At 34.5% G+C, this 23,208-nt stretch overlaps 2 protein-coding genes across 2 annotated transcripts; one reads left to right on the plus strand and one right to left on the minus strand.

Annotated features, from left to right (window-relative positions):
- The first annotated feature begins 1,505 nt into the window (after positions 1-1,505).
- Faa (fumarylacetoacetate hydrolase) lies at positions 1,506-5,891 on the plus strand. The gene is made up of 9 exons (XM_081972186.1): positions 1,506-1,667; positions 2,088-2,198; positions 2,260-2,381; positions 2,777-2,917; positions 2,970-3,067; positions 3,120-3,272; positions 3,330-3,536; positions 3,619-3,767; positions 5,672-5,891. The coding sequence occupies exons 1-9, from the start codon at positions 1,584-1,586 to the stop codon at positions 5,870-5,872; spliced, it is 1,266 nt and encodes a 421-aa protein (XP_081828312.1). The 5' UTR covers positions 1,506-1,583; the 3' UTR covers positions 5,873-5,891.
- Positions 5,892-5,968: 77 nt separating this feature from the next.
- LOC145725593 (putative ATP-dependent DNA helicase HFM1) lies at positions 5,969-20,276 on the minus strand. Its single transcript, XM_081974390.1, has 20 exons — positions 20,018-20,276; positions 19,623-19,748; positions 18,090-18,370; positions 17,890-18,035; positions 17,676-17,829; positions 16,898-17,134; positions 16,648-16,842; positions 16,304-16,532; positions 13,458-13,600; positions 13,207-13,391; positions 13,045-13,142; positions 12,769-12,986; positions 12,493-12,716; positions 12,054-12,154; positions 11,829-11,974; positions 10,086-10,203; positions 9,821-10,024; positions 9,533-9,771; positions 7,497-7,738; positions 5,969-7,421 (listed from the first exon to the last, which is right to left on the minus strand). The coding sequence occupies exons 1-20, from the start codon at positions 20,136-20,138 to the stop codon at positions 5,969-5,971; spliced, it is 4,860 nt and encodes a 1,619-aa protein (XP_081830516.1). The 5' UTR covers positions 20,139-20,276.
- Positions 20,277-23,208: the final 2,932 nt, after the last annotated feature.

Below are 23,208 nucleotides of genomic sequence, written 5' to 3' on the forward strand. Positions count from 1 at the left end.
CCCTACTTTTGTATGATGTATGATAACTAAAATGCGAGTGTTTGTTTAGAAATAATGTAAAAAAGACTCATCTACGATCACTCAGCATAATTTGAAACATTATAGATGGAGCTTCATTAATATAGTCATCGATTAATCATCACACAAATACGTGAATAATAATGGAATATAGTGTAATAAAGTTATCTAGTTATCACCATAATAAGTGTATTATTTATTTAATTACAGTGTGACTATTAGCGATATTGCAATAATTCAGTTGATATAGCTTTTAAGTACCAAGGTGTCTTAATAAAGGTTGCAAACCTTACTTTTTAGGATTTGAAGCAAATAAACATTTTTATTGTTTTGGGTTGGTAAAGAAGAATCTTTATTTACAACCATATATGTAATGCTGTCATTACTAACGTCATTGAAGGTTAGGAAGTATCATATTGCGCACCTCTACTTCCCGCCCTCACTTCCCGCCCTCACTTCCCGCCCTCACTTCCCGCCCTCATTTCCCGCCCTCTAAAATTGTGATTGTTAATATTTTTTAAAAAAAAAAAGATGATTGAATCAAATTTTTTAAATGTCAGATAAAGTCGGATCGATATTCAGTTCGCAAATAATAAATTGAGAAAAATGCCCTGGATTACAACTCGAATTGTATGCATTCTAACGGTTATAATGCCTATAATACATTACAATACTAAAATTAACATGATCTAAACTAAAACAAACTACTTATTGAAATTAATGGTTACATTTGAATTATTATAAGTGTTTATAGAAATATTTAGGCCAGTACCAGCACTGGCGTCTCCAACAGTTGTCTCTGTGGTCGACAAATTAATTTGCTGCTGAATGACTGAGGTTTGTGAACTACTTGCAACAGCTTCAGAAGACATGGCACGTTGGGACAGCATAACAGAAAAGCAGAAGAAAAGCATATAGAAAAATGACTGCTTGGTAGTTTTTTGTTAAATGTAATATTCTAGATATGTTCAGAATGAAACAATGATTTGTACATTTTGATAGAAATATGATGGTTGTAAATAAAATAGTATACAAACCTCGGTAGGAAGTTTCATTCCTGTCTCGAGATCCTAGCTAAACCTCGACGCTTCGCGTCTCGGCTATCTAACTAATCTCTCGACAGTAATGAAACTCTTCCCACCCCGGTGTGTAATATACTATTAAATATTTAATGAGTATGGCCGTATAGACGCGTTTATAGAGGTTTTAGCTGTACAGAGTGATTGATTAAATTTTGAACATCCCCTTAATTCCTTTGTTTTTCGGTTGCGTCCTAAATCTGAGCAACAAACCAAACTTGAGATATTGGACAACTTGATCTTTTTAACCAACTGACCAAATACGTCACATTGGCTACAATGATTGAGTTTTTGTTTACAAATAACAACAATTCAAACATTTAAAAGGTAGAAAAATAAAAACAAGTTATGTTACATAAAAATCCGATTAACATACATAAAACGTAAACAAGAAATCGGAACTGGAGACTCGAGACCTTCGCTTAACCTCACCATTATAATACTAATCGCGTTGGTGACCGGTCATTTTAGTAAACTCGATACAAAATGAAGAGTTTTATAAAATATCCGAAATTTAGTGATTTTCCCATTGAAAATTTACCTTATGGAGTTTTCTCAACTTCTAGAAATGTAAGTAACTTTGGGATTGGGAATTGGGATTAAGGTTAAAAGTACCTAAACAAGTTTGTATTGTAATTGAGTGGCTTGCGCAGCTTGCGCTATAAACAAGAATTTATCAGACGAAACTTGACTGAAGCAATATTTATACGAACAGTACGAGGGTAAATCTGAAAATGTAATTCTTTAAACGTCAATATCTCATAAACCGTTCAGATAAATATTGGTTATGATTTATGAATTTTTTTTTAAATTGATAAGATTATGCATAAATACAATAATATGCAGAGTGTCTTATTTAATATAATCAAGTTGGTAACTACTTCCGGTATAACCGGAGCTGTCATAACATTGAAAATATTTTAATTAGATTGGACATGTTGACACCCTGTATGTATAGACATTTTTTGACTTGCATAATCAAACTTGCAGACAACTCCCAGAATTGGTGTCGCCATTGGAGAATACATTCTCAGTTTGTATGAAATTGCCCATTTATTCGATGGGCCTCGACTAAAAGCCAAAAATCACGTCTTTACCCAAGTAAATATCCAAATGAAAAATAAAAACTTTTATTGAATGGTGTTTTTTTTTTTTAATTTAGGAAACTTTGAACAGTTTTATGGCTTTAGGTCCTTTAGAATGGAAAGAAGCTAGAGAAACCCTACAACGTCTTCTGTCCGAAGATGAACCTACTTTACGTGACAACTCAGAGTTACGTGAAAAGTATGTATACTTAGTAGAAATCAAAGCAAATTGTGGTGACGTCACAATCGAGCAAAAACAAGCACTGTTGCCAAAGTGGAGAAACAGCTTCAAGCTAGTGATTTTTAAATAAAGATAAATCTGTTACGTTTTTTTTTCCAAAATACACATTTTTTTTTAACGTAAAGCTAAATTTTTGCATATCGAGTGCTGCCATCAAGTGTAACATTCTGCAAAAACAAAAAAAAAACATTTCTGTTCTGTTTAATCAATAAACAGAAACTTTACTATCTAGGACAGATCTATAAAAAGAAATTGAAATATCTCATATACTCATGGTGGATCATTTTGTTTTGTGACGTCATCGCAATTGTAAATATCTAAACAAACATAACTAATTTTTTACACAACAAAAGAGCATTTGTGTTACAATCTGAAGCTATAATGCACCTGCCAGCACACATAGGAGATTATACAGACTTCTACTCGTCCATTCATCACGCCACCAATGTTGGAATCATGTTTCGAGACAAAAACAACGCTTTGATGCCAAACTGGTGAGTTTTTTGAGTAAAATCTTTATTGACTTTAAACTATTTCGCTTTTCAGGAAATATTTGCCTGTAGGTTACCATGGTAGAGCCAGTTCAGTAGTGGTTTCCGAAACACCAATTCATCGACCATACGGGCAAACACTGTTAATTGAAGGTAAAGTTTTAGCTGAACTTTAGGAGTATAATTCATATAATGGCACATATAGGAGCTGATCCAATTTTTGGCAAATCCAAATTGATGGACTTTGAATTGGAAATGGGCTTTTTCGTAGGTGGATCCAACAAACTGGGTGATCCAATTAAAGTCCAAAATGCACATGAACACGTGTTTGGTTTTGTGATTATGAACGACTGGAGTGGTAAAATTTAACCACTGAAACTACAACCTTCGTCTAGTAACTTTTACCGAATTCTAGCCAGGGATATACAAAAGTGGGAATATGTACCCTTAGGGCCATTTACAGCAAAAAATCTGGGAACTACCATTTCACCTTGGGTGATAACAACGTTCGCTTTGGAACCCTTTATTGTGGATAATTACCCTCAAGATCCGGAACCTTTCCCATATTTAAAACATACGGACAACTATAATTTTGATATTAACCTGCAAGTTGACATTACACGTAAGTTTTTCTTCAAAAAAGTGTAAAGGCGTTGTTTTGTTTGTATTAAAAACATTATTATCAAAATAAAAATCTATTTCAGCCTCTAAATCAACTGTATCGACCACAGTCTGCCGCTCAAACTTCAAGTATCTCTATTGGACCGTAAAGCAACAATTGGCCCATCACACTATCACTGGATGTAACGTTAATCCTGGTGATTTAATGGGAAGCGGTACCATTAGTGGTGATGTAAGTATACCTACCTATAAGTACTTTAATTTATCAATAGCGGTACACCTAAGCAATCGCGTCTATTAATATGGACAGAAAGAAAGAGAAAAAAACACACGCACAAAATGAGAAGAGAAAATACATAATATGAAAGAAATTAGAGAAAGAAGAAAGCAAGGTTGACAGCAACAGAATATGTTGCCCTCTTCCTTTGAGTAGTTTCTTTTCTTACTCAAGTGTTAAATATTCTTGTACTATTATTAAAATTTATTTTTTATAAATCTTTCTCCTTTTATTGTCAATTGTTATGAAAATCGCCCTAAGTGAACTAAAAATGTTTCAGACAAATTTGACTCTTAATGTAAGTTTAAGTTTATGATTTATAACCCATTTATAGTCCCAAAGAAAGCTGAAAGGAACAAAACTAGAACAAGATAGCAAAAAAGTAAAAACGTAAAGGAGAATTAAAAAGAGAAAGAGGATGAGACTAACAAAGAATTGAAAAGCAGAGATAGAAACAAAAACAATGATCGAAATAAAAAATGAAGAACAAAAAAATAATAAAGGCATTAAAAAAATAAATTTAGAGCATAGAATAAAAGAAAACACGACGAATAGAAGTACGACAAAGCAATGTAGAATAAGAGGTAAAAATCAACAGTTTCAATTAAAAGTGAACAGAGTAAACTAGAATAAGAACACTGCCAACTGCAAGATTAATGACAGAATATGTAAAATAAGATGAATTAACGAAAGAAATTGCCAAATTGTTTCGATTTTGTCCTTTTTGTTATTTCAGCACCTTGTTTGTATACAGGTGTGGTAAATCCAAAACCGACCATAGAAAAACCGTGTAACGGACAGAAAAACGTACATTATTGCATGCGCGGGACAAAGACAGAAAACGAAAAAAATATCAAGTAGGCCATATTTTCAGCGCGCTGTTGCCAAACGTATTCAATACCGTCGTCAAAATTAATTATTGGATTTTGGCAACAGCGTACTGAAAATATGGCCTACTTGGTATTTTTTTCGTTTTCTGTCTTTGTCCCATGCATGCAATTATCTACGTTTCTCTGTCAGTTACACGGTTTTCCTATGGTCGGTTTTGGATTTACCACACCTGTATGTTCGAGGCAAAATTTAACTGCCTTTCTTTTTGTTATTTGAACAGCCTGTTTATGTTCAATCGTGTTTGTTTCAAGGTAGATCAACATTTTGAGTTTGTTACAGTCACTAAAATTCCAAAAAATGGCACAAAATATTTAAAATTTTGATGCAATTAAAAAAATATTTTGGAAACGGTTAGCGCTACAAAAATTTTACAAGAGACCAAACATTTTAATAGAATATGTTTTTGCACCCTGTGAACTAGGTTTACATTGACTTGGAACCAAGTTAGTTTCAAATTAAATTGTTTTTCCATCATCCTGTATCTGTTCAATAGTGTTGCGGTGAGCACGAGGTGAAAGAGAACATTTTGAGCTGATTACAGAGATACAACATTTTTAAAAGTTTGGTGCAATTTTCAAAAAATTATGTCTCAGAAACGTTTAGTTGCAAAAATTTGGCAAAAGTGGAAGATGAAAGTCACGGAACATTCTACACATTTCTCTTTTAATCTTCTTCTTTATTGTTCTTACTAAATACTATAATAAACTATAGAATAGATAAAAAAATCAATATGAATTAGACAGTATATTAAATAAGTTAACGTGATCAAAGGATCATTTTAAAATCTACTAATAGGAGGATCATCATCAATCTTTATCACAGCCACCCTGTACAAAATTGTAGTGATAATAGAAAGCAAAAATTTGATTGATAAAATTGGTAGTAGTGTAGTAGATTGGTATTCTAAAAATTACTTTGCTTCTATAGTTATCATTTTACATCTGACAGAATTTATTTTGCATTTCCAGGCGTCCGATTCCTTTGGTTCCCTTTTGGAACTGTCATGGAAAGGCACTAAACCGGTCAAACTGCACGACGGAACTGAACGAAAGTTTCTCCAGGACGGAGATACAGTGACAATGAAAGCGTTCTGCGAAGGTGATGGATACAACATCGGATTCGGTTCGTGTGTTGGACAGCTGTTGCCAGCCAAAACAATAAATTTTTAAATTTTCTGAACAATGAAAACTGGTTTTATTAATAGACTATAAAAAGAACAATAACATAATTTTTTGAATTCTGTAAAACATTAAGAACACATAAACTTATTGTTTGTTTCCGTTATTAGGCTCAAAGTACGCAGAGTTTGAGTACATTCCTCCGTTATTAGCTCTGAAGGAATTCTCCAAGTGTTCCCGTTGGTCTCTATCGTAGTTAGCGCAGGAATTAGGAGGCATAATAATGGCGTTGTTCAGTCTTTCTTCAAAACTGTTATAATCTCGGATTCTTTTGGAGGCGTCCAATTCATTAAATTTTTGGCGATTGGACTGTGAGCTCATTGAGAGGCTTGTGGCTGACGCCAATCGAGGCTTGTTGCAACGACCAAATACCTGAGCAACACTCTGCCGCGGTACGGGATAGTGCTGGTAATTGGTCGATGGTTCTTGCATGGTTTCATTGTTATTACCATGAAGATTAAGGTATTGAAAATTAATATTTTCTTTATTTGAAGGTGGTAGCATCATGTTTTGCCCCATGCCCATCGGTCTTATGGGTTGGTGGTGGCGATACCGGTATGGGTTTAAAGTTGCGATACGCTGTGTTCTTGGCATCTGATAATCATCCAATTCATGGTGATTTCTGGCAGTAAAATTGGGTTGTGACTGGTTGATTTGCTGAAGGCTTTCATCCAGGTAACTTTCTGGAATCGCATTGAATATTTGACGATATTGAGGTTGGGAATAGGGATAAGTTGGCTCGTCCAATCTTTCCATATTCGCCGGCCATACAGGATGGGTGTCCATGTAAGGTAAATGGTGAGGGAAACTTATGGAATTGTGAGGACAACATGGATGAGGATGAGGCCATTGACGTGGCACAGAGGTACGGCAAAAATGTGGCGTCACATATCTTTCAGGGTTGGGTTCAGTCATTAAGTAGGGGTTGAAATTCTTAGAATTATTGTGACAATAGGAGTCAAAACAATTATTGTAACGGACATCAGGTTTAACTGGAGGCGATTCCTCACGACTACCAAACCCTACAGAGGGGTTTGGGTAAGAATAACCAACTCCGGAAAACGGTTTTACAGCACTAGAAGAGTTCATTTGCAAACTTGGATTTTTAGAGCATTCTTGAGTAACGTTAATCTTTTGATTTGCCACTGGCCTAGGCGATAAGAAATCATTTTGAGAGAACAGCTCCTGCGATTGTTGAAGCGAAACTTGGGTATTTGAGATGCTGGGTTTAGCGCAAGTCACTGATCTAGCTGGAGAAGTCTTCTTCGAAGAGTTCATTAGCTCCATGTAATACTTCCCCACCGAGTCCCTTCTTCTTTTGGACAATCCAAAACTGTCTAGATCGCAAATTTGATCCAAATCTTTCGAAAACGACTCGCTCATATTCAAAGTTTCGTTCGCGGTTTCTTGATCGCTTAAGGGAAACTGGTATTTACGTTTCTTTGAAGTGGGCTTAGGCGGATATTCAGGGGGGCTCAAGACACGTTTTTCTGTTGAATCTAAGGTAGAATTTCTACTAGAATAACTGCGATCTTCAGCTCTGAAATTTTACGTTCATTACTACACAATTATTTAAAAGCCAAAACTGACCATAACGACATAACGCAAAACTTACGAATTATTATTGTATTCTTCAGTTTGACCGTTGTGAAAAGGTCCTTGTCTGAAATTAAACCGATTATTCGGACTCTTTCTTGCTGCCGGCGACTCAATCAATGGAGATTTCCATTTAATCGATTTCTGTTCCAATAAATTATTACGTGGAGTTTGTTCCATTTCCTTGAAACGGTTCGACATGTTGTTAATGTGAAACGCTGCACGGATTTCAGCCGTGGAGTCTGGATTTGTCATTTTACTCTAAAAGTGATGATTTTATATAATTCTGTAATTTCTAAATGTTTTTTCACTGTATTGTATAAAAATAGCATCGGACCTATCCGGAAAGGTTTCATATACTGCAATAATGTGGTCTGATAGTATAATTTGACCCATTTTGGGTTTTATACAGGGTGTGCCTTAATGATAAGGCTCATATTTAAGAAAACATTTAATAATGTACAGGAACCCATATCGTAAACGTCATAACCTTTGACACAACGATAACAGTAATATTATTTGTTTTAACCCTGTATACGTTTATTTTGTGATACCTCGTAAATTGAATTGGTGGGGTTCTTGAATGTTCTCAAACGTCGTAGCTTGAGAACATGGAATACAGGGTGCTGCATCTAAATCTACAAATACCTACTATTTTACAGTCTATCTAAAAAAATCAAATGCAACCCATAACGCGTTAATATCAAAATGAAGAGAACTAAGTACTACATCAGACAGCGAAAACCTTAACTTTTTAGCTTTCTTCTATTTCACGTTATTTGCAAAGAGTTATTTTTTAATAATTAATCTTCGTTATACACTTGAAGTATTTCAAAAGTTTCTTCACTTGAATATATTGCTTTTTAGCGAAACTTTGGGAACATTTTTATATATTTTTTCGTTGAAACCGTTTAGTCAAGAATGCCAAGAGACACTCTCATTTGGACACCCTGTAAATAGAGCAGATCTATCCAAAAAATTAAATAATATACATAGTGTCAAGACCCGTTAGAAAGTTTGAAGAATGCGGGCCAAACAAATCAAGTTATACATTCAAGCTAAAAAATAGTTATTAAAACGAGAGAAACCTCAATATTGTCTGAGAAAATGGCACTAGAGACTAGAACCAGCAAACAAATCGATGTTTATGCTCCAGCCACCATAGCCGCATTCGTTTTCACATGCCATGGGGCGTTTTCACACGCCATGGAGCCAATGTAACGTCACAATGACGTAATTTGCCAGTTGGTCAAATTATGGTTTTGCTAAATTACGTCATCTTGACGTCAAAAACGCTCTGCTCGTTCCATGGAGCTTGAAAACGAATGGGGCCCTTGTTTGTTTCAAATTTGACAGATTGACAGATGCACCTATTAATTATGAGATCCAGATCCAGGTATGTTTTAAAGCTCAATGAAATGAAATCCCATTAAAATTAAAACTCCATAACGCGGTTTTTTTTTTTGAAAATTTGAATCTGATGCACATCGTTTCTGATTTCTTAAGCGGTTTATCTAAATTTTATTGTTTTATACAAAGTTTTGTGCGACTATCTAATTTTGCAAAATATTTCTTCAAGCAAAAACTTACGCAAATCTCTATTCCACGTACACAATGCGGAACAATTTTCCACTACAATTACAAATCCACTTAACACCGATTTTTTCTCAAAATTCCCAATAAATCACGCGGAATTCACCTTTATTACCGAAACCGTAAATTTTACCTGACAACTACCTCAAAATTTGACATCTTCTGCCATTTGCTACGTTTAATCAAGGCTGATTTGATTATCACCGGCGGCCATTTTGCCTGCGTTCCTTTAGATAGTGAACTAGGCGCAGTTATGTTCCGTCTTTATTGATTATCGTGGTGTAGAAAAAGACAGAAAGAATTTTAATTAATCTTAGTTAATATTTTAGGGTGCGTTCGGTAATTATTGTTTAATGTGTTTAATGTTCAGAATTTTAATTATGACGATTAATATATTTGAAATAAAAAACAAGGAAAATGTTTGTTTTATTTAGAAAATGTTTTCTTTTTCAACATTCTTACCTGATTTTCTTGGTCAGAATCAAACTGATCTTGGTTTTCATCTACCTTTTCGGTCTGTTTTTCCTCCATTCGTTTTATTGGTTTGTTTAATGTTTTTATAGTACTTTTTTCCAAAGAGTTTTCACTTTCAATAATCTCTGTCAATAGTCCTGATAAATTTGCGTGTTCTTTATTTTTCTCATATTCATTTACAATAATATGACTTAGCGTTTTGTTAGCTAATTTTTGGGTAATTTCACCTACAAAAAACTGCTCGTAACTTAAATAAATTTGAAAAGTTGTACCAACATGATTTTGGTGAGCCAGTAGTAAAGGGCACAGTATTTTTGTCCTGCTGGTCAAACTTCCCATTGAAATAAATTGTAGTTTTCGTTTGTGCGACGTTATGGATGGTTTCATTGCTATTCTTCTTAGAATCACTGTTAGAAACTGGGATATTTGGTTGCTGTTTTGTCGCTTCTACTTTCTTATTTGCTTCGGAAATTTCGGTGTCTGTAATAATTATTGTTTTCTTTAGGATACAAGATCCTGATGTTTGCGGTACTTTGCTTACTGTCATTATTCAGTTCCGTTATTGGTTGTCCTTGATTGGCAAGTTTTTTTTCCGGACTTAGCAACGTAGCGCAGCTTGCTTCTGCCGAATTTTTTTCGGGCTTCTTTCCCGCATTTTTCTAAAAAAAAATATAGTTACGGAAGAAACTGCTAATGGTAAGTCCACATGTGCTGCATTTGCGTAAATCTCCGAGACAAGGCAACAAGCTGAATGTTGCTGACCAATTGACCAATCACAAAGTACTTTAGCAAAACTATACTATTTTTCCTCAGCTGGTGTCAAATGCCAATGTTTGACATGAACACAGTTTTCTTGAATGGGTGCCCTCAAAACCAAATTTACGTGTGTGGACAATAACATACATAACGCATTTGTCTGTAGCAAATTTTAAAATGATACATAGGACACCTGTGATAATAAAAGAAAGAAAACAGTAGACATCAATGAGTAAGACAAAAATGACAACAAACTTTGTAAGTGGCATGTGTCAGTCTGCCGAAGCAAATGTGACGCAATGGCTTTGTCTACCAATAAATTAAATATTGAACATCATTCTTCCAAAGAATATTTAATTTTTGATAATAATGAAGTTAGGAATATTCTGGAAATGATTTTTGGATTCAACTTTTTAAATTAGGTACCTCAATTGGCTATTTCAGTTTTTTTTTAATTACATACAGGTTGAAATAGTTATTTACCTAACAAGTGCGAAAAGTGTTGTGAAAGAGTTCGGGCAAGCAGTTAAAGGGCGAGAAAGACGCTTTCCGCATGTACTAGGTACCACATTTTTCCTACGAATATCAATTTTCATTAAATTGAAGGAAAGTGTATAGTAAAATTACTAAAATGAAAGCCTCTGTTTACGAAGATGATTAAAAATCTATTCTTAATCAAGAAATCAAATAAACAGTTATGGTTTTTTAGTTTAAATGTATTTTTTTTCAAAATTGCAGATTTATTATACATTTATTGTAAAATTGACCTTGCAATGCCCCGAATAGGAAAAAAATTTGTAGATTTTAGTTAAAATAGAAAAAAACATAAAAACCATCTTTCTTGTGAGTAGAAGTAGAACAAATTGGGAAACTCTGTAGATTAGATGTATTGAATCAATAATTTATGTGTTTAAATTCTGCATATTCTGTCGTTTTACCGTACTTACTATAAACATATATATATATATATATACAATCTTTATTCTCCAAAAGAAAAGGCTATCGGCCCTAGTGGCCTTTCTGCCCATAGTAATAACATCATTTAGAGATTAATAATATACACTATTTATAAGTTATCTATATGTATGTACAATTTCAATAATACAGTACTTATATCTAGAGTTAATGTATGTCTTGGTAGTGTTCTGTCAAAGTTGTGTTTGGCGTCAGGTATCGTGAGGTTCGGGTCTGTCGGGTGAGGCATAACTTATTAATTATTGTCCAGTTGTCTTTTTTGTTTTTCCATTTTGTTTGTATTTTTTGATGTCGGTCCGTTATTTTAATTAAGTTAGTCCGTTCATACAGTAGATCATTAGATGGGTTGAAAAGAGGATTTTCTGGGTGCCGAATTTTTGTAATTAGTCTCAAGGTGATTTGTTCTGTCGTTTGAATGTATTTTTTGGTTTTGTCGTTTGCGTTTGCTAGTATTATGTTACCATAGTCCAGTAAAGGTCTGCAGATGGACTTATAAATTTTTGTAGCTGTATAAACATATTTTTAACATAAATCAACGGCATAAGACTCATACCTTTTTACTCATGACCTTTTCGACAGTGTTCAAATAGATGTCCATGAAGCTTTGTTTAACCTGCTTAGAACTACTTTTCTTTGTTTGCTCTATTTGGGATTCAACTGGTTTATTGGATTCCCAAGCGTTATGGCAATCAATTCCAACTAAGAAAATCATACTAATTATGCACTGTCATTAACACTGGCTTACTGTAAAACAAGGTAAATGAATGTTTAAAGTTACCCCAATTTTCGCTAATAAAACTGCCTCTAACAAATTGAACGGTTTCGTTTACGAGTATAATGGACTTTTTTACTTCCGGATTGTCCAGTAGATACGCATGCCTGAAAATCATTAAGAATGTTACACTGTGTATAATTTCATTTAGCGGTCACATAATACGAAGTCAACGGTAAAAAGAGAGAACAATAGCAAAACCAAGCCAATATGATGCATAACGTCTGTCAGAACGGAAGTGAGTAGGCATTTGACAGTAACTTATGGTTTTGGTGTCTGTCTGTCTGAACACTGGTTGCACTTTTCTTACCGTTGAATTAATATTAAAATTCGCATCCTCCATCAATCTATACAATAACATTATATTGTATCAGTATTTCGCAACATTCATCAGTTTGTAATATTTTCAATCAACAATAAAAATGGAGATATAATTAACACTTACGAGTACTTTTCATAAAGCAATATACTATTATTGCTATCGCCAACCAACAGGGTCATCATCGAATCCAATGGGATCGTCGATTTTTCTTTAATATCATCCGGGTTGGTTAGAATAATACTCAATTCAACCGCATTATTCTTCTTTTGCAACTGCAAATTATACAGAGGAACATGGCTCGCTTCTTCAACTACCGTAGTTCCGAAGGGTGCTCTTCTATTAACAATCTAAGAAAATTAATATTAAATTTTTTAGTAGATGAATCAGTGTGATTAGTACCAATTCAATATGTCTGGGATTTGCGTCTGCAATTAATCGAAAAGTGGTCATGTTAGCTTTAGCCAGCAGTCTGGACATAACTGCGCCAACTCCAGTTAATTGTTTGGATATATAGGGAGAATTTTCCCATAATTTCACTCTAAAGCATTTAGCTAGAGTGATTGCGTTAAACATGGCACAATAACAGTTATCTCTGGTTTCCAGGTATTCAATTAAGCCTAGAAACCCCCAATATGCAATTATTATAGTAGCTACAAATTTTGAAATAAAACCGACATTTAGCTAAGCGTTCGCAATTCCTCATCACTTTAGAGGAATCACACAACACTGATTGGTCGTGGATATCCAAATTACCCAAAACAGCCTGAATCAATCTGAAATTAACAGCAATTAATTATTATTCTCTTTTATATCTTTTTTTTTTAACTTTAAACTTACACGTTGATTTTCATGTCAACAGTCTTAATTCTACCACTAAGTGGAAAACGGTTTGATTCACTTTTCGTATTTTTATTTAGTAGATTAAGACACTTTTTGTCACTGCTCCGTAAATAAATGCCAGAAAATTCGGAACATTTGGATATAATTGCCAACACCTGAATCATTATCTCTGTACCTGAAACCTGAAATCCGCCTTTACTGTAAAAGTTTTAACCACAGTGATACAATGATACAGAGTGGAAAAATACCTCGGTAAAAAGTTTCATTGTTTCATAAGCGATGTAATATCTAGCCATAATTTGTCCGACTACAGTAGGACTGACTTCAATATCTTGGCTCATCTTGATCATTCCGGATTTGACTAATTTGTTCAATTCCAGCTGGCACAATTCTGAAAAATAGCTTTTTGGAATGACTCAAAAAAAAAAACAGTTTAGTTAAGTTTAACAATTTTTCTATTCCGTATTTTAAATATTTGAAAATTTGTGTGAATGTTAGGGAATAAAAACAAAAATACTGGTTGGACAGCACATACCAGCTTATCAATTTGGCTTTAAATCAAAACACACAACTAAACACTGAGACGACAAAATGACAGCATGTTTATTTATGGACATAAACAAGGCCTTTGACAGTGTTTGGCATGCAGGTTTATTATATAAACTGCATCAACTTCAAATACCAAAATACCTCCTTTATAATATTAAAAACCTACTACAAAATAGACAACTACAACTACGCATCAATACTGACTACTCCTATTCTTTCTCTCGCGAGCAAGGGCTTCCTCAAGACTCCCCACTTTCCCCACTTCTTTATAACATATACTGCCACGACATTTACAATCATCATTTTCAAGACAAAAATTACATTGACAAAACATCTTACACATTACAATACGCGGACGATACTGCACTTGTCGTACATGACAAAACTACCCCAAAAGCTGCAGAAAGACTTCAGAGAATTTAACAAACAATACAATGACATGGTTTTACAAGTAGCGACTGACACCAAATGTTAAATCATAAAATTAATATGCACTTACCCACTATTACAACGGTCACATTACTGAATTGAAAAAAAAATTAAAATTTACGAAATTATCAGGACAAAACACTTTAGATCACTAACGTACAAAGGTAAAAGAATTAAAACAGCCACGACCATAATTTATAAATCCATCTGTAGACCTCTGCTAGATTATGGAAATGTTTTGAGGACAAACGCTACTGAGAAAACCAAACAATACATACAGACATCCCAATAACCCTTTACATAATCCATCCAACAAACTCCTTTATGAACGCACACAAATGACAACAAATTCAGAAAGACTGCTACAAATTCAAACTAAATGGAAAAACAACCCTAACAACTGGACTATACAATCCCCATTTCCCTCCTGCAACCTATTGGAACAACTTAGATTTTAACTGTAAATTTGATTTTTTTTTGTAAATATTACTGTTAATTTTTGTTCTCTATGAGATTTAGATGAGATTTAGATTTATTTATTTGACAACATTATACATGAAATGTATGTGCAGCAAGTCAACAATTACAATAGCCCAAAATATAACATTAGCACTCATAAAACTTATACATCACACATATACCAATACAAAATTACATACAGAACAATTCTCACTTTTTTTTAAAAAACATAATTAAAATATTTCTGTTCCGAATAAAACGAAGCGTCAATAAAAACCTGCTTGACCGCCCTCTCAAAAGCACAACCCTCCAAGGCTTTAAAGCGATCAGGAAGCTTATTGTAAAATTTCAAGTTAGGGGAATTTTTAGCGGAAACTTGAAGTCGCCGGCGAGGTAAACGCAACAAACCAGCATTTCTGGTATTAAAGGAATGCACTTGAGAGTGCATAGTATAACGTGACTTATTCTTATGAATTTCAATTATACAGCCAAACATATATTCAGATGGAAATGATAAGATTTTTAAATCTTTAAAATGTTGTCTACAAGATTCTCTAGGTCCAAGCCTCAACATAGTTCGGATCGCTCTTTTTTGGAGCCGGAAAATTACAATAAAATGGGGAGAGCCACCCCAAAGAGTTATCCCATACTGCATTTTAGAGTGAAACAACGCGAAATATACACTTCTTAAAACATTTAGTTCCAATGTGTCCCTCAGACGTCGCAACATAAATATGACGGTAGAAAGCTTCTTGGAAAGGCATTCAATATGCACATTCCAACTCAAACGATCATCAATAGTGATTCCCAACAATGTAACGCTACTACCCTTAATCACGACGTCCGAAGTAGACACAATCAACTCTTGAGTTTTACTGTGATTCAAGATTAATTTATTATTAGAAAACCAAGACTCGACTCTTGTTTGCACCTCCCCAGAACGAGACAACAGCTCCGAGAGCGTAGCTCCGCCAGACATAACGGTCGTGTCGTCAGCGAACAGATAGCAGCTGGCTGGCTTTACATACTCTGAAAAATCATTGATGTAGATTATGAAAAGAAGAGGACCTAAAACTGATCCTTGGGGAACACCTCGCTTCAACGGCAAGACAGAGGACAGTCTCCCATTTGCCTCAACGCACTGAGAGCGGTCCAGCAGATAAGATTCAAAAAACCTAAGACAAGCAGGACTAAAACCTATCATTGTCAGTTTCTTCAACAGTAGGACGTGGTCAACGCAATCAATTGCTTTATTATGTAATGTAACACGGCCAGAAAGACCAATTGATCGATGTATACATATAAAAACAAAAAATCTAAATGTCAGTTTTTATCGAATAGCTTTGGAAGTAATCGGATAAACAAAGTTTTTCAAAAGGCATTTGGTTCAGCTTTAAACTAAAATTAATAACTAAAATAAAAAATGGACGATTTCTTATGTATCTTCCATCCAACAATTGCTCTTTTTTAAAAGTTGAGATATTTGGATTAAAAAATTTCGCGTTATGTATACGTGGACAACTTCATTTTTCTCGACAGAAATGAAACACTTTCCACCTGAGTATGTAAAGTTTTCCAGATCACTCATGGTGAAAAACAAATTTGAATTATCTGGTTTTCTGAGATTATAAATGACGATGTTCAAATGAACACTTACCTAACAATTTCCGATCGGTTTTCTCTTTACTAAGTCCATAAGGCAGATTGTATTTTTCTGGAGCCTTTTTGGCGCGTACATAAAGAAATGTGGACGACAACCATTTTAACGCGACATCCAGGTCCGTTATGGTACCCAAGGCTACTTCAGCGTTCAGGTGTTCGATCAAATTTTTGTGCAGGCTCGATTCGATTAGTTGACGACATGATAACATTTGTTCATATTTTGACTGCAATGTGAAAGTCTACAGATGTAGCATTCACGTAAATTTCAACTTGAAAAAGCAGGTTTTTTTTGGCCAATCACAAGCTACCCACTTTGACTGACTGATATTTTAGACTTACTTTGTCTTGATCACTGGTTAAAATTAAAGCGGTCGCACTTTTATCAAACTGACTTCTGCCTGCTCTACCGATCATTTGAAAAATTGAGACCTCATCATAATCCTTGTATCCGCCATCCGTAAACTGCTTCGTACATTTGATTATGACTAAATGAGCGGGCAAGTTTACTCCCAAAGCCAACGTTGAAGTAGTCACCTGAAATGTTGTAAATCAAACTAACAGTACATGGAAAAATTTTATTTGTTTGTACCAAAACTGGGATGAGCCCTTTTCTAAATAATTCTTCAATTTTATGACGACCGTCTAGCAACATGCCGGCGTGATGAATGGCTATTCCATGCACTATAATCTTTTTTAGTTTGACGTCGTCTACCTCTTTAGAGATGTTCATCAGTAACTCTTTTTGATCTTGAGATAGTCGGATTTGTAGGTTACTGACTAGATGATTAGCTGTCATTTCTACACTTTTTCTAGTGTTGCAAAATATCTAAAAAAAGTGATTTGAATGATTGTTGTAGAAACATTTCATTGTCCGAGACAGTGTTATAATAGAGTTGAACAACTGTTTCTCTGAATGAGCTGACCAAGAGAGACGGGAATCCACATAACCAGTCCCACAAACTTGAGAGTAGAATTTTGTGATATTGAACTCATTGCTTCACCTCTTACCAAAATATTTCATTTCTTTTTCGTACGTATTTAATAACATTTTATATTCAAACTAATTACATATAATTTATTTATTAGACATTTGTCTTTATAACATTTGTAGGTACATCTTTTTATTACTAATTAATTTTGAATTCGAAGTAGCCATAACTAGTAGCAACTACTAAACTTGCCAGTGGAGAATACAACTGCCTCTTTTTGACTACACCCTGTAAACTAGTGTAAACTCAGATCCGTGTAAACTTTCAAAAAGATTATTTAGGTCATCAGAACGAAGAAGAAAATACCTTTTAATCCTCGAAAAAATTATTAAAATCGAGTGAATCAATTTGAACTAAGTAAGTATTTACTATACTTACTAACGTTGGTTGCCCTTCCGAATATTTCATAATGAGGCCGGAAAGTTTGTAGCTCAGGGACATGTCAAACTTGAATACCGATTGAGTTTGCGAGTTAAAATGATAGCCCAAAACTATTTTATTAAGCAAAACTGGTCTTACGGAATCTGGAAATCTAAAAATATAACGTATTTTTGAGTTAGTTAATCTTAAATAAAATTGTGAAAAAAATCACTTAAAGTATTTGACAGTATCGCCATAACCGATCCATTCGGCAATGTCTTGAATATTGGGAATGGTGGCGGATAAAGCCACGAATCGAATGTTTCTACTTCCGCAATTCAGTTTTAGAGATTCGACTGCCGTCTTCATTCTGCTTACCTAAAAATGTTTTAGGTAAGATTTTTTATTAGCGCAAAATTATAGTATATATACAATGACTTCCAGAGTTGATCCCCTCGATCCAGCATTTAATAAATGCACTTCGTCAATGAGGAAAAGTCCAACGGAACTCACTAGTGTAGTATCGCTGCGCCATCTTCTGGTCAATACGTCCCATTTTTCCGGTGTCGATAGGATCAAATCGTAATGTTCGAGACTTTTTAAATCTGCGTCGTCTGAATCACTGGTCGCGGTGATACAATTGACCCCAAAGTCGGAAAACTTTTTATGCCAATCCATTAGTTTTTCATTGCATAAAGCTTTGATTGGGGAAACTGCAACGGTTTTAGACGAGTTAACCCTCAGTCATCTATACTACCAGCCGCACCAAAGAGATCAAGTTACCACACAACAGCCCAACCAATAACAATTCATATAGTCACGTAAGATGCAGTTCAAACAGACAGACAGGATTGCTTTGAATTCAAATGAAATTGTTTTTCGACCGTAAATATATTAAATAAGAGACACTAAAATTGTCCTCGTTGATTCGAGTCCGACTGAATACAGAACAAGATTTTGGCTGATTTTATGTCCAAATGCCAAAAATTACTTTCGTACTAATGTTTTTAATTTTGAAGTAGAAGTCCATTGTCTCGCAGTGGAGGTGTAAGAATACAGGGTGCGGAATAACACAGTCTTCTCCACTATAAATTTATTAACCCACCAGTTAATGGGGCGCTCGACTAGTTTCGGGCATAGACATGCCCATCATCAGGAGCTTAAAAGCTGCTTAACACGTTGGACGCTGTCTTTCTAAACAGGGATAGACAGCGAGACCCATTAGTAACAAAGAATTATCTTAAGCATTAATGGAAGGCAACTAAACTTATCATGGAGAAAAAACACTTAACTACACTAAGTAACTAATAACATGTTATATAATATAATTATAAAAATGAAACACGCGGGGCAGGGGACCCCATCCCGTAGGTGCGGGAGCCCCAAACGTGCAGGGGAGTGCAGAAACTTTAACAAACTATCAAATATGTGTTGCTGAGGGCAGAAAATGCCTGGGGATGGGGTCCCCTGCCCCGCGTGTTTCATTTTTATAATTATATTATATAACATGTTATTAGTTACTTAGTGTAGTTAAGTGTTTTTTCTCCATGATAAGTTTAGTTGCCTTCCATTAATGCTTAAGATAATTCTTTGTTACTAATGGGTCTCGCTGTCTATCCCTGTTTAGAAAGACAGCGTCCAACGTGTTAAGCAGCTTTTAAGCTCCTGATGATGGGCATGTCTATGCCCGAAACTAGTCGAGCGCCCCATTAACTGGTGGGTTAATAAATTTATAGTGGAGAAGACTGTGTGTTATTCCGCACCCTGTAATGTTTTTAATGTTAGATGAGTAGTTATATTATCTTTTTGAATTTTGTGAATTTTTAAATCTCTAGTCCTGTCAGTTAATAGGGCCTAATGATCAATACAATGTCCTGCTTGTATAAAATATCTTTACTTGTACTACTCCGATCTCTTTGACCCGTATAAAACTAAATTGAACTAAAGTATAGTTTATATACGTACTGTAAACCATTTTGCTATTCATAGTGCTCGACGTATCTCTAACTTTCATTAAATGGCGGATAATGGCCAATTCAAAAATTGCAGTTTTTCCAGCGCCAGTGGGAGCCGATATCACCATCGAATGATCTGTTCAAAGAAATACAAACAAAAATTGAATTGCTGTGCATTGGAACCCTCCTGAAGTAAAATAAAAAATTGCCAAAATTGCACTTTTTGCAAAAATGTAATTTTTTCAATTTTTGAATGATTGTAACTTTTTTAAGCCCTTCAATTACGCAAATGAGTAAAATACGAATCTGTAGTAAAAACACGTTAATTAAATAGGTATAAAGTTTCGCTGTATAATTAACGAACAAAATAAACACAAAAATTATAGTAAATAATAGTTGACTTACCTGACTTAAACGCTTCATCAAAAACGGTCGACTGCACCAAATTAAAACAGGGATATTCTCGAAAAATGGTGCGCCAGGGTAATGGAATTTCATCCACCGATCGTAAATTACCTTCCGCCATTGCGACTAAATTATTTGTGTAGCTTAATTTACGAAATACACACAAAAAACACCTTTTGTTTATTGCTTACAAACGTATCAGGTAAAATCAATAATACTGTCAATAACGTAAACTTTATTGACAGTGTAAAGTCAGCCATATTGGTTTTGGTCAAGGCCGTCTTGATTTGAATGCGCCATGAAGGTGCTTGTCAAAAATTCCAATATGGCGGAAATAGTAGTGATAGTTTGCATTGGTTTGTATTGTGGAAATTGAGTTGTTTGAGAATTAGATTAATTAACAAAAAAATTTTGAAAATACCTTTATAAAATAGATCTCAAAAAAGTAATATAGGAACATGTAAACCGTTTGGTTCTATCTTCAACCGTTCGCCTGCTAGAACCTTCCAAATTGTGAAAATTCCAATGTTTAATAGTCAATATCTCGAAAACGACAATATTTAGAGAAAAACTGATTAGAGCAAAAATTCCTTACATTAGTCAACAGAACCAAGAAATAGCATCGGTTTCTAGGATTGTCGAACAAAAATCCGTTGTTGCCACTAATTTTATTAAGTGAATTCTTAATGACCATAGATATTAATAAAATTTTTGTTTCAAACACATGTATCATTTTTGGTGTCCTGAATATAGTACCTCGCATTCTTAGTTGACCACCCTGTACAGGGTGACCTAATTTGCTTGTTTTTATATGGAAACTGCCAGAACCCTTAACAAATTTAAAAATCAAAAAGGCGTTGCTGGGGTCTTTTTTCAAGGTGAGTTCAATGCCGCAAGCCACCGCTGTCTATATTAGAAAGCCTAAAATGTCACTTTTAATGGCGGCGTTAGCGGTTTTCGTTTTATACACAAAAGTATGCAGATGCAGTAAAAAATATGTTTTTTTTAATTGTTTCGTGTAGTTGATTGCAAGTTGTGAGCGAAAAATCAAAAAAAGGTTCATTCCTGATCCAGATATGTATAGATAGAGCTTTTTATACACAATCGAGTCCAGCCTAAACAAATTGGTTAGAACATTTGTCCTGGAAAGTACAACACACAGCAAAATAGTTTAAACACTGTTCAATGTAAGAAAATCTGTAAATTCTTGAAACTTAGGTAAGCAAAACTGGTAAATGGTTCTTATGTTATTATCAAGAACATTCATTCCAAATTATTTTTGTTGCTCTCACAAGGAAGGATGCTTTAAAATGTAACTCACATAGCTGTGCATGTAACAAGTACCTAATAAGTTTACTGTACTAGAAAGCACTTGTACCTACCATTGAGTATAGTGTTGGAGTAAAATCATCCCACTTCAAAGTATTCAACCACTGTTGAGTTAGATCCGGTTTTTTGTAAAGTAAAAAACTGACACGGTTGGACTTTTTCCTGAATTGCTGTTACAATGTGGCTTGAAAAACTTATGAACGGCAGCAAACAAAAATAACTTACGCAAATAACCTCAAGTTTTGATTTTAAACCGTAAAAATTCATCTAATCCTCAAAAAACTCAATTTCCACAATACAAACTGTCACCACTATTTCCGCCATATTGGAATTTTTGACAAGCACCTTCTAGGCTTTCTAGTATAGTAGGCGGTGCGCAAGCAGAATTTTGCTATCCTCTTTTGTTTTCTTGTAATTGTCAAATTTTGAATTTTTGACAAGTTCCTGTAACTTATTATTATTATAAGGGTTTGGTGAAAATAGCTTTTTTCTACTCCTACAGGGATATTGGTTCATTCCTTAACAGTTTAGAACGAGGCAATTGCCAACGGTTGAACGAATACAGAATCCTAGACTTTTCGCAACTGTGCGATATGAAATAGACCAATCACAGGCAATTTTCAGCGTGCGATATGGAATAGACCAATCACAGACAATCTTCAGCGTGCGATATGAAATAGACCAATTACAGCTAATCTTGAACGTAAACAAAATAATTCTTCTGATTGTCAACCTCACTGACAGTTGGCATCAAAACATTGCATTTTGGCTTATGTTTTGAGGCAATTAAAGTTTCAGTTAGTGTTCAATCAAAGAATAAAATAATAATAATTAATTACAAAAATCTGTAATAATTATAAAAATAACGAAAAATGCAACTTTTATTTTTTTCACAGATTCTAAACTGTAAATTAGCAGCATTAAACAAAACACACATTCACTTTGGAATTATTACATTTTTATTATTTATGGAAAAAAGGTTATAGGTACTGCAAGTATGAAAATTTCAAAGCCATTTCCAATGCGCAGTGATAGACAATACTTTTCATTAGACTACTCTGAAATTCCATATACTATTTTCATTACCATCACCAAACCATGGAAAGTCATGCTAGAATGGAAAAAGCCATAGCGGACGTGTAATGAACGATACATCAGAGTCTGAAAACCGTTTACATCACTAACACAATACACAATATGCTGCTTGGATGAATACATTGACATTGCTAGTGTCAATTTTTTGTTTGATATAAAATTCATTTCATTCATGCGCGGATATAGGTATGTGTTTCTTGGATTACACCAAGGCTTTTGACAGATGTCAGCATGGAAAAATAATAGAGATGTTAACAGATATTGGACTAGCTGGAAAAGACATCGGAATTATCGCTCTACTGGGGCCAAAAAGCTACAGTCACAGTTGAAAATAGGCAGACAGAATACATAACATCAAAAGAGGTGTACGACAGGGTTGCATACTGTCGCCGCTCCTGTTAAATCGTTATCTAGGAGGCTCTAAAAAACACAAATCGAGGCATCAGAGTTAACGGTGAAATCGTCAATAATATCCGCTATGCTGATATGTCTTGTTATCGAACAGTATAGAGGGGATACAAGAGTTAAACTAGTGAGGAGTACGGGCTGAACTTAAATGTCAATAAGACCAAAAATATGGTGATTAGTAAAAATCCAGTCCAACCAGGTAGCGTGTATATAAACAATAAACCAGTTGAGAGGAAGGCAAAGTTCACTTATCTCGGCTGCACGTTGAACGGGGACTAGGATCACTCACAGGAGAAAAAAACATAGAATTGAAATAGCGAAAAGTACGTTTATGCAGATAAGACTGCTCCTGTCAGGTC

This window comes from Ips typographus, linkage group LG2 (assembly GCF_016097725.1).
Source record: "Ips typographus isolate SLU linkage group LG2, UJ_Ityp_2.0, whole genome shotgun sequence".
Lineage (NCBI taxonomy): Eukaryota > Metazoa > Arthropoda > Insecta > Coleoptera > Curculionidae > Ips > Ips typographus.

Coding starts and splice junctions, on each gene's coding strand:
- Faa (XM_081972186.1), top strand. CDS start 1,584: ATGAAGAGTTTTATAAAATATCCGAAATTTAGTGATTTTCCCATTGAA. Junction 1,668..2,087: donor TTTTCTCAACTTCTAGAAAT/GTAAGTAACTTT, acceptor TCAAACTTGCAG/ACAACTCCCAGAATTGGTGT. Junction 2,199..2,259: donor AAAATCACGTCTTTACCCAA/GTAAATATCCAA, acceptor TTTTTAATTTAG/GAAACTTTGAACAGTTTTAT.
- LOC145725593 (XM_081974390.1), bottom strand. CDS start 20,138: ATGGCGGAAGGTAATTTACGATCGGTGGATGAAATTCCATTACCCTGG. Junction 18,036..18,089: donor GATCAACTCTGGAAGTCATT/GTATATATACTA, acceptor AAACATTTTTAG/GTAAGCAGAATGAAGACGGC. Junction 12,987..13,044: donor TTGCGAACGCTTAGCTAAAT/GTCGGTTTTATT, acceptor GGGGGTTTCTAG/GCTTAATTGAATACCTGGAA.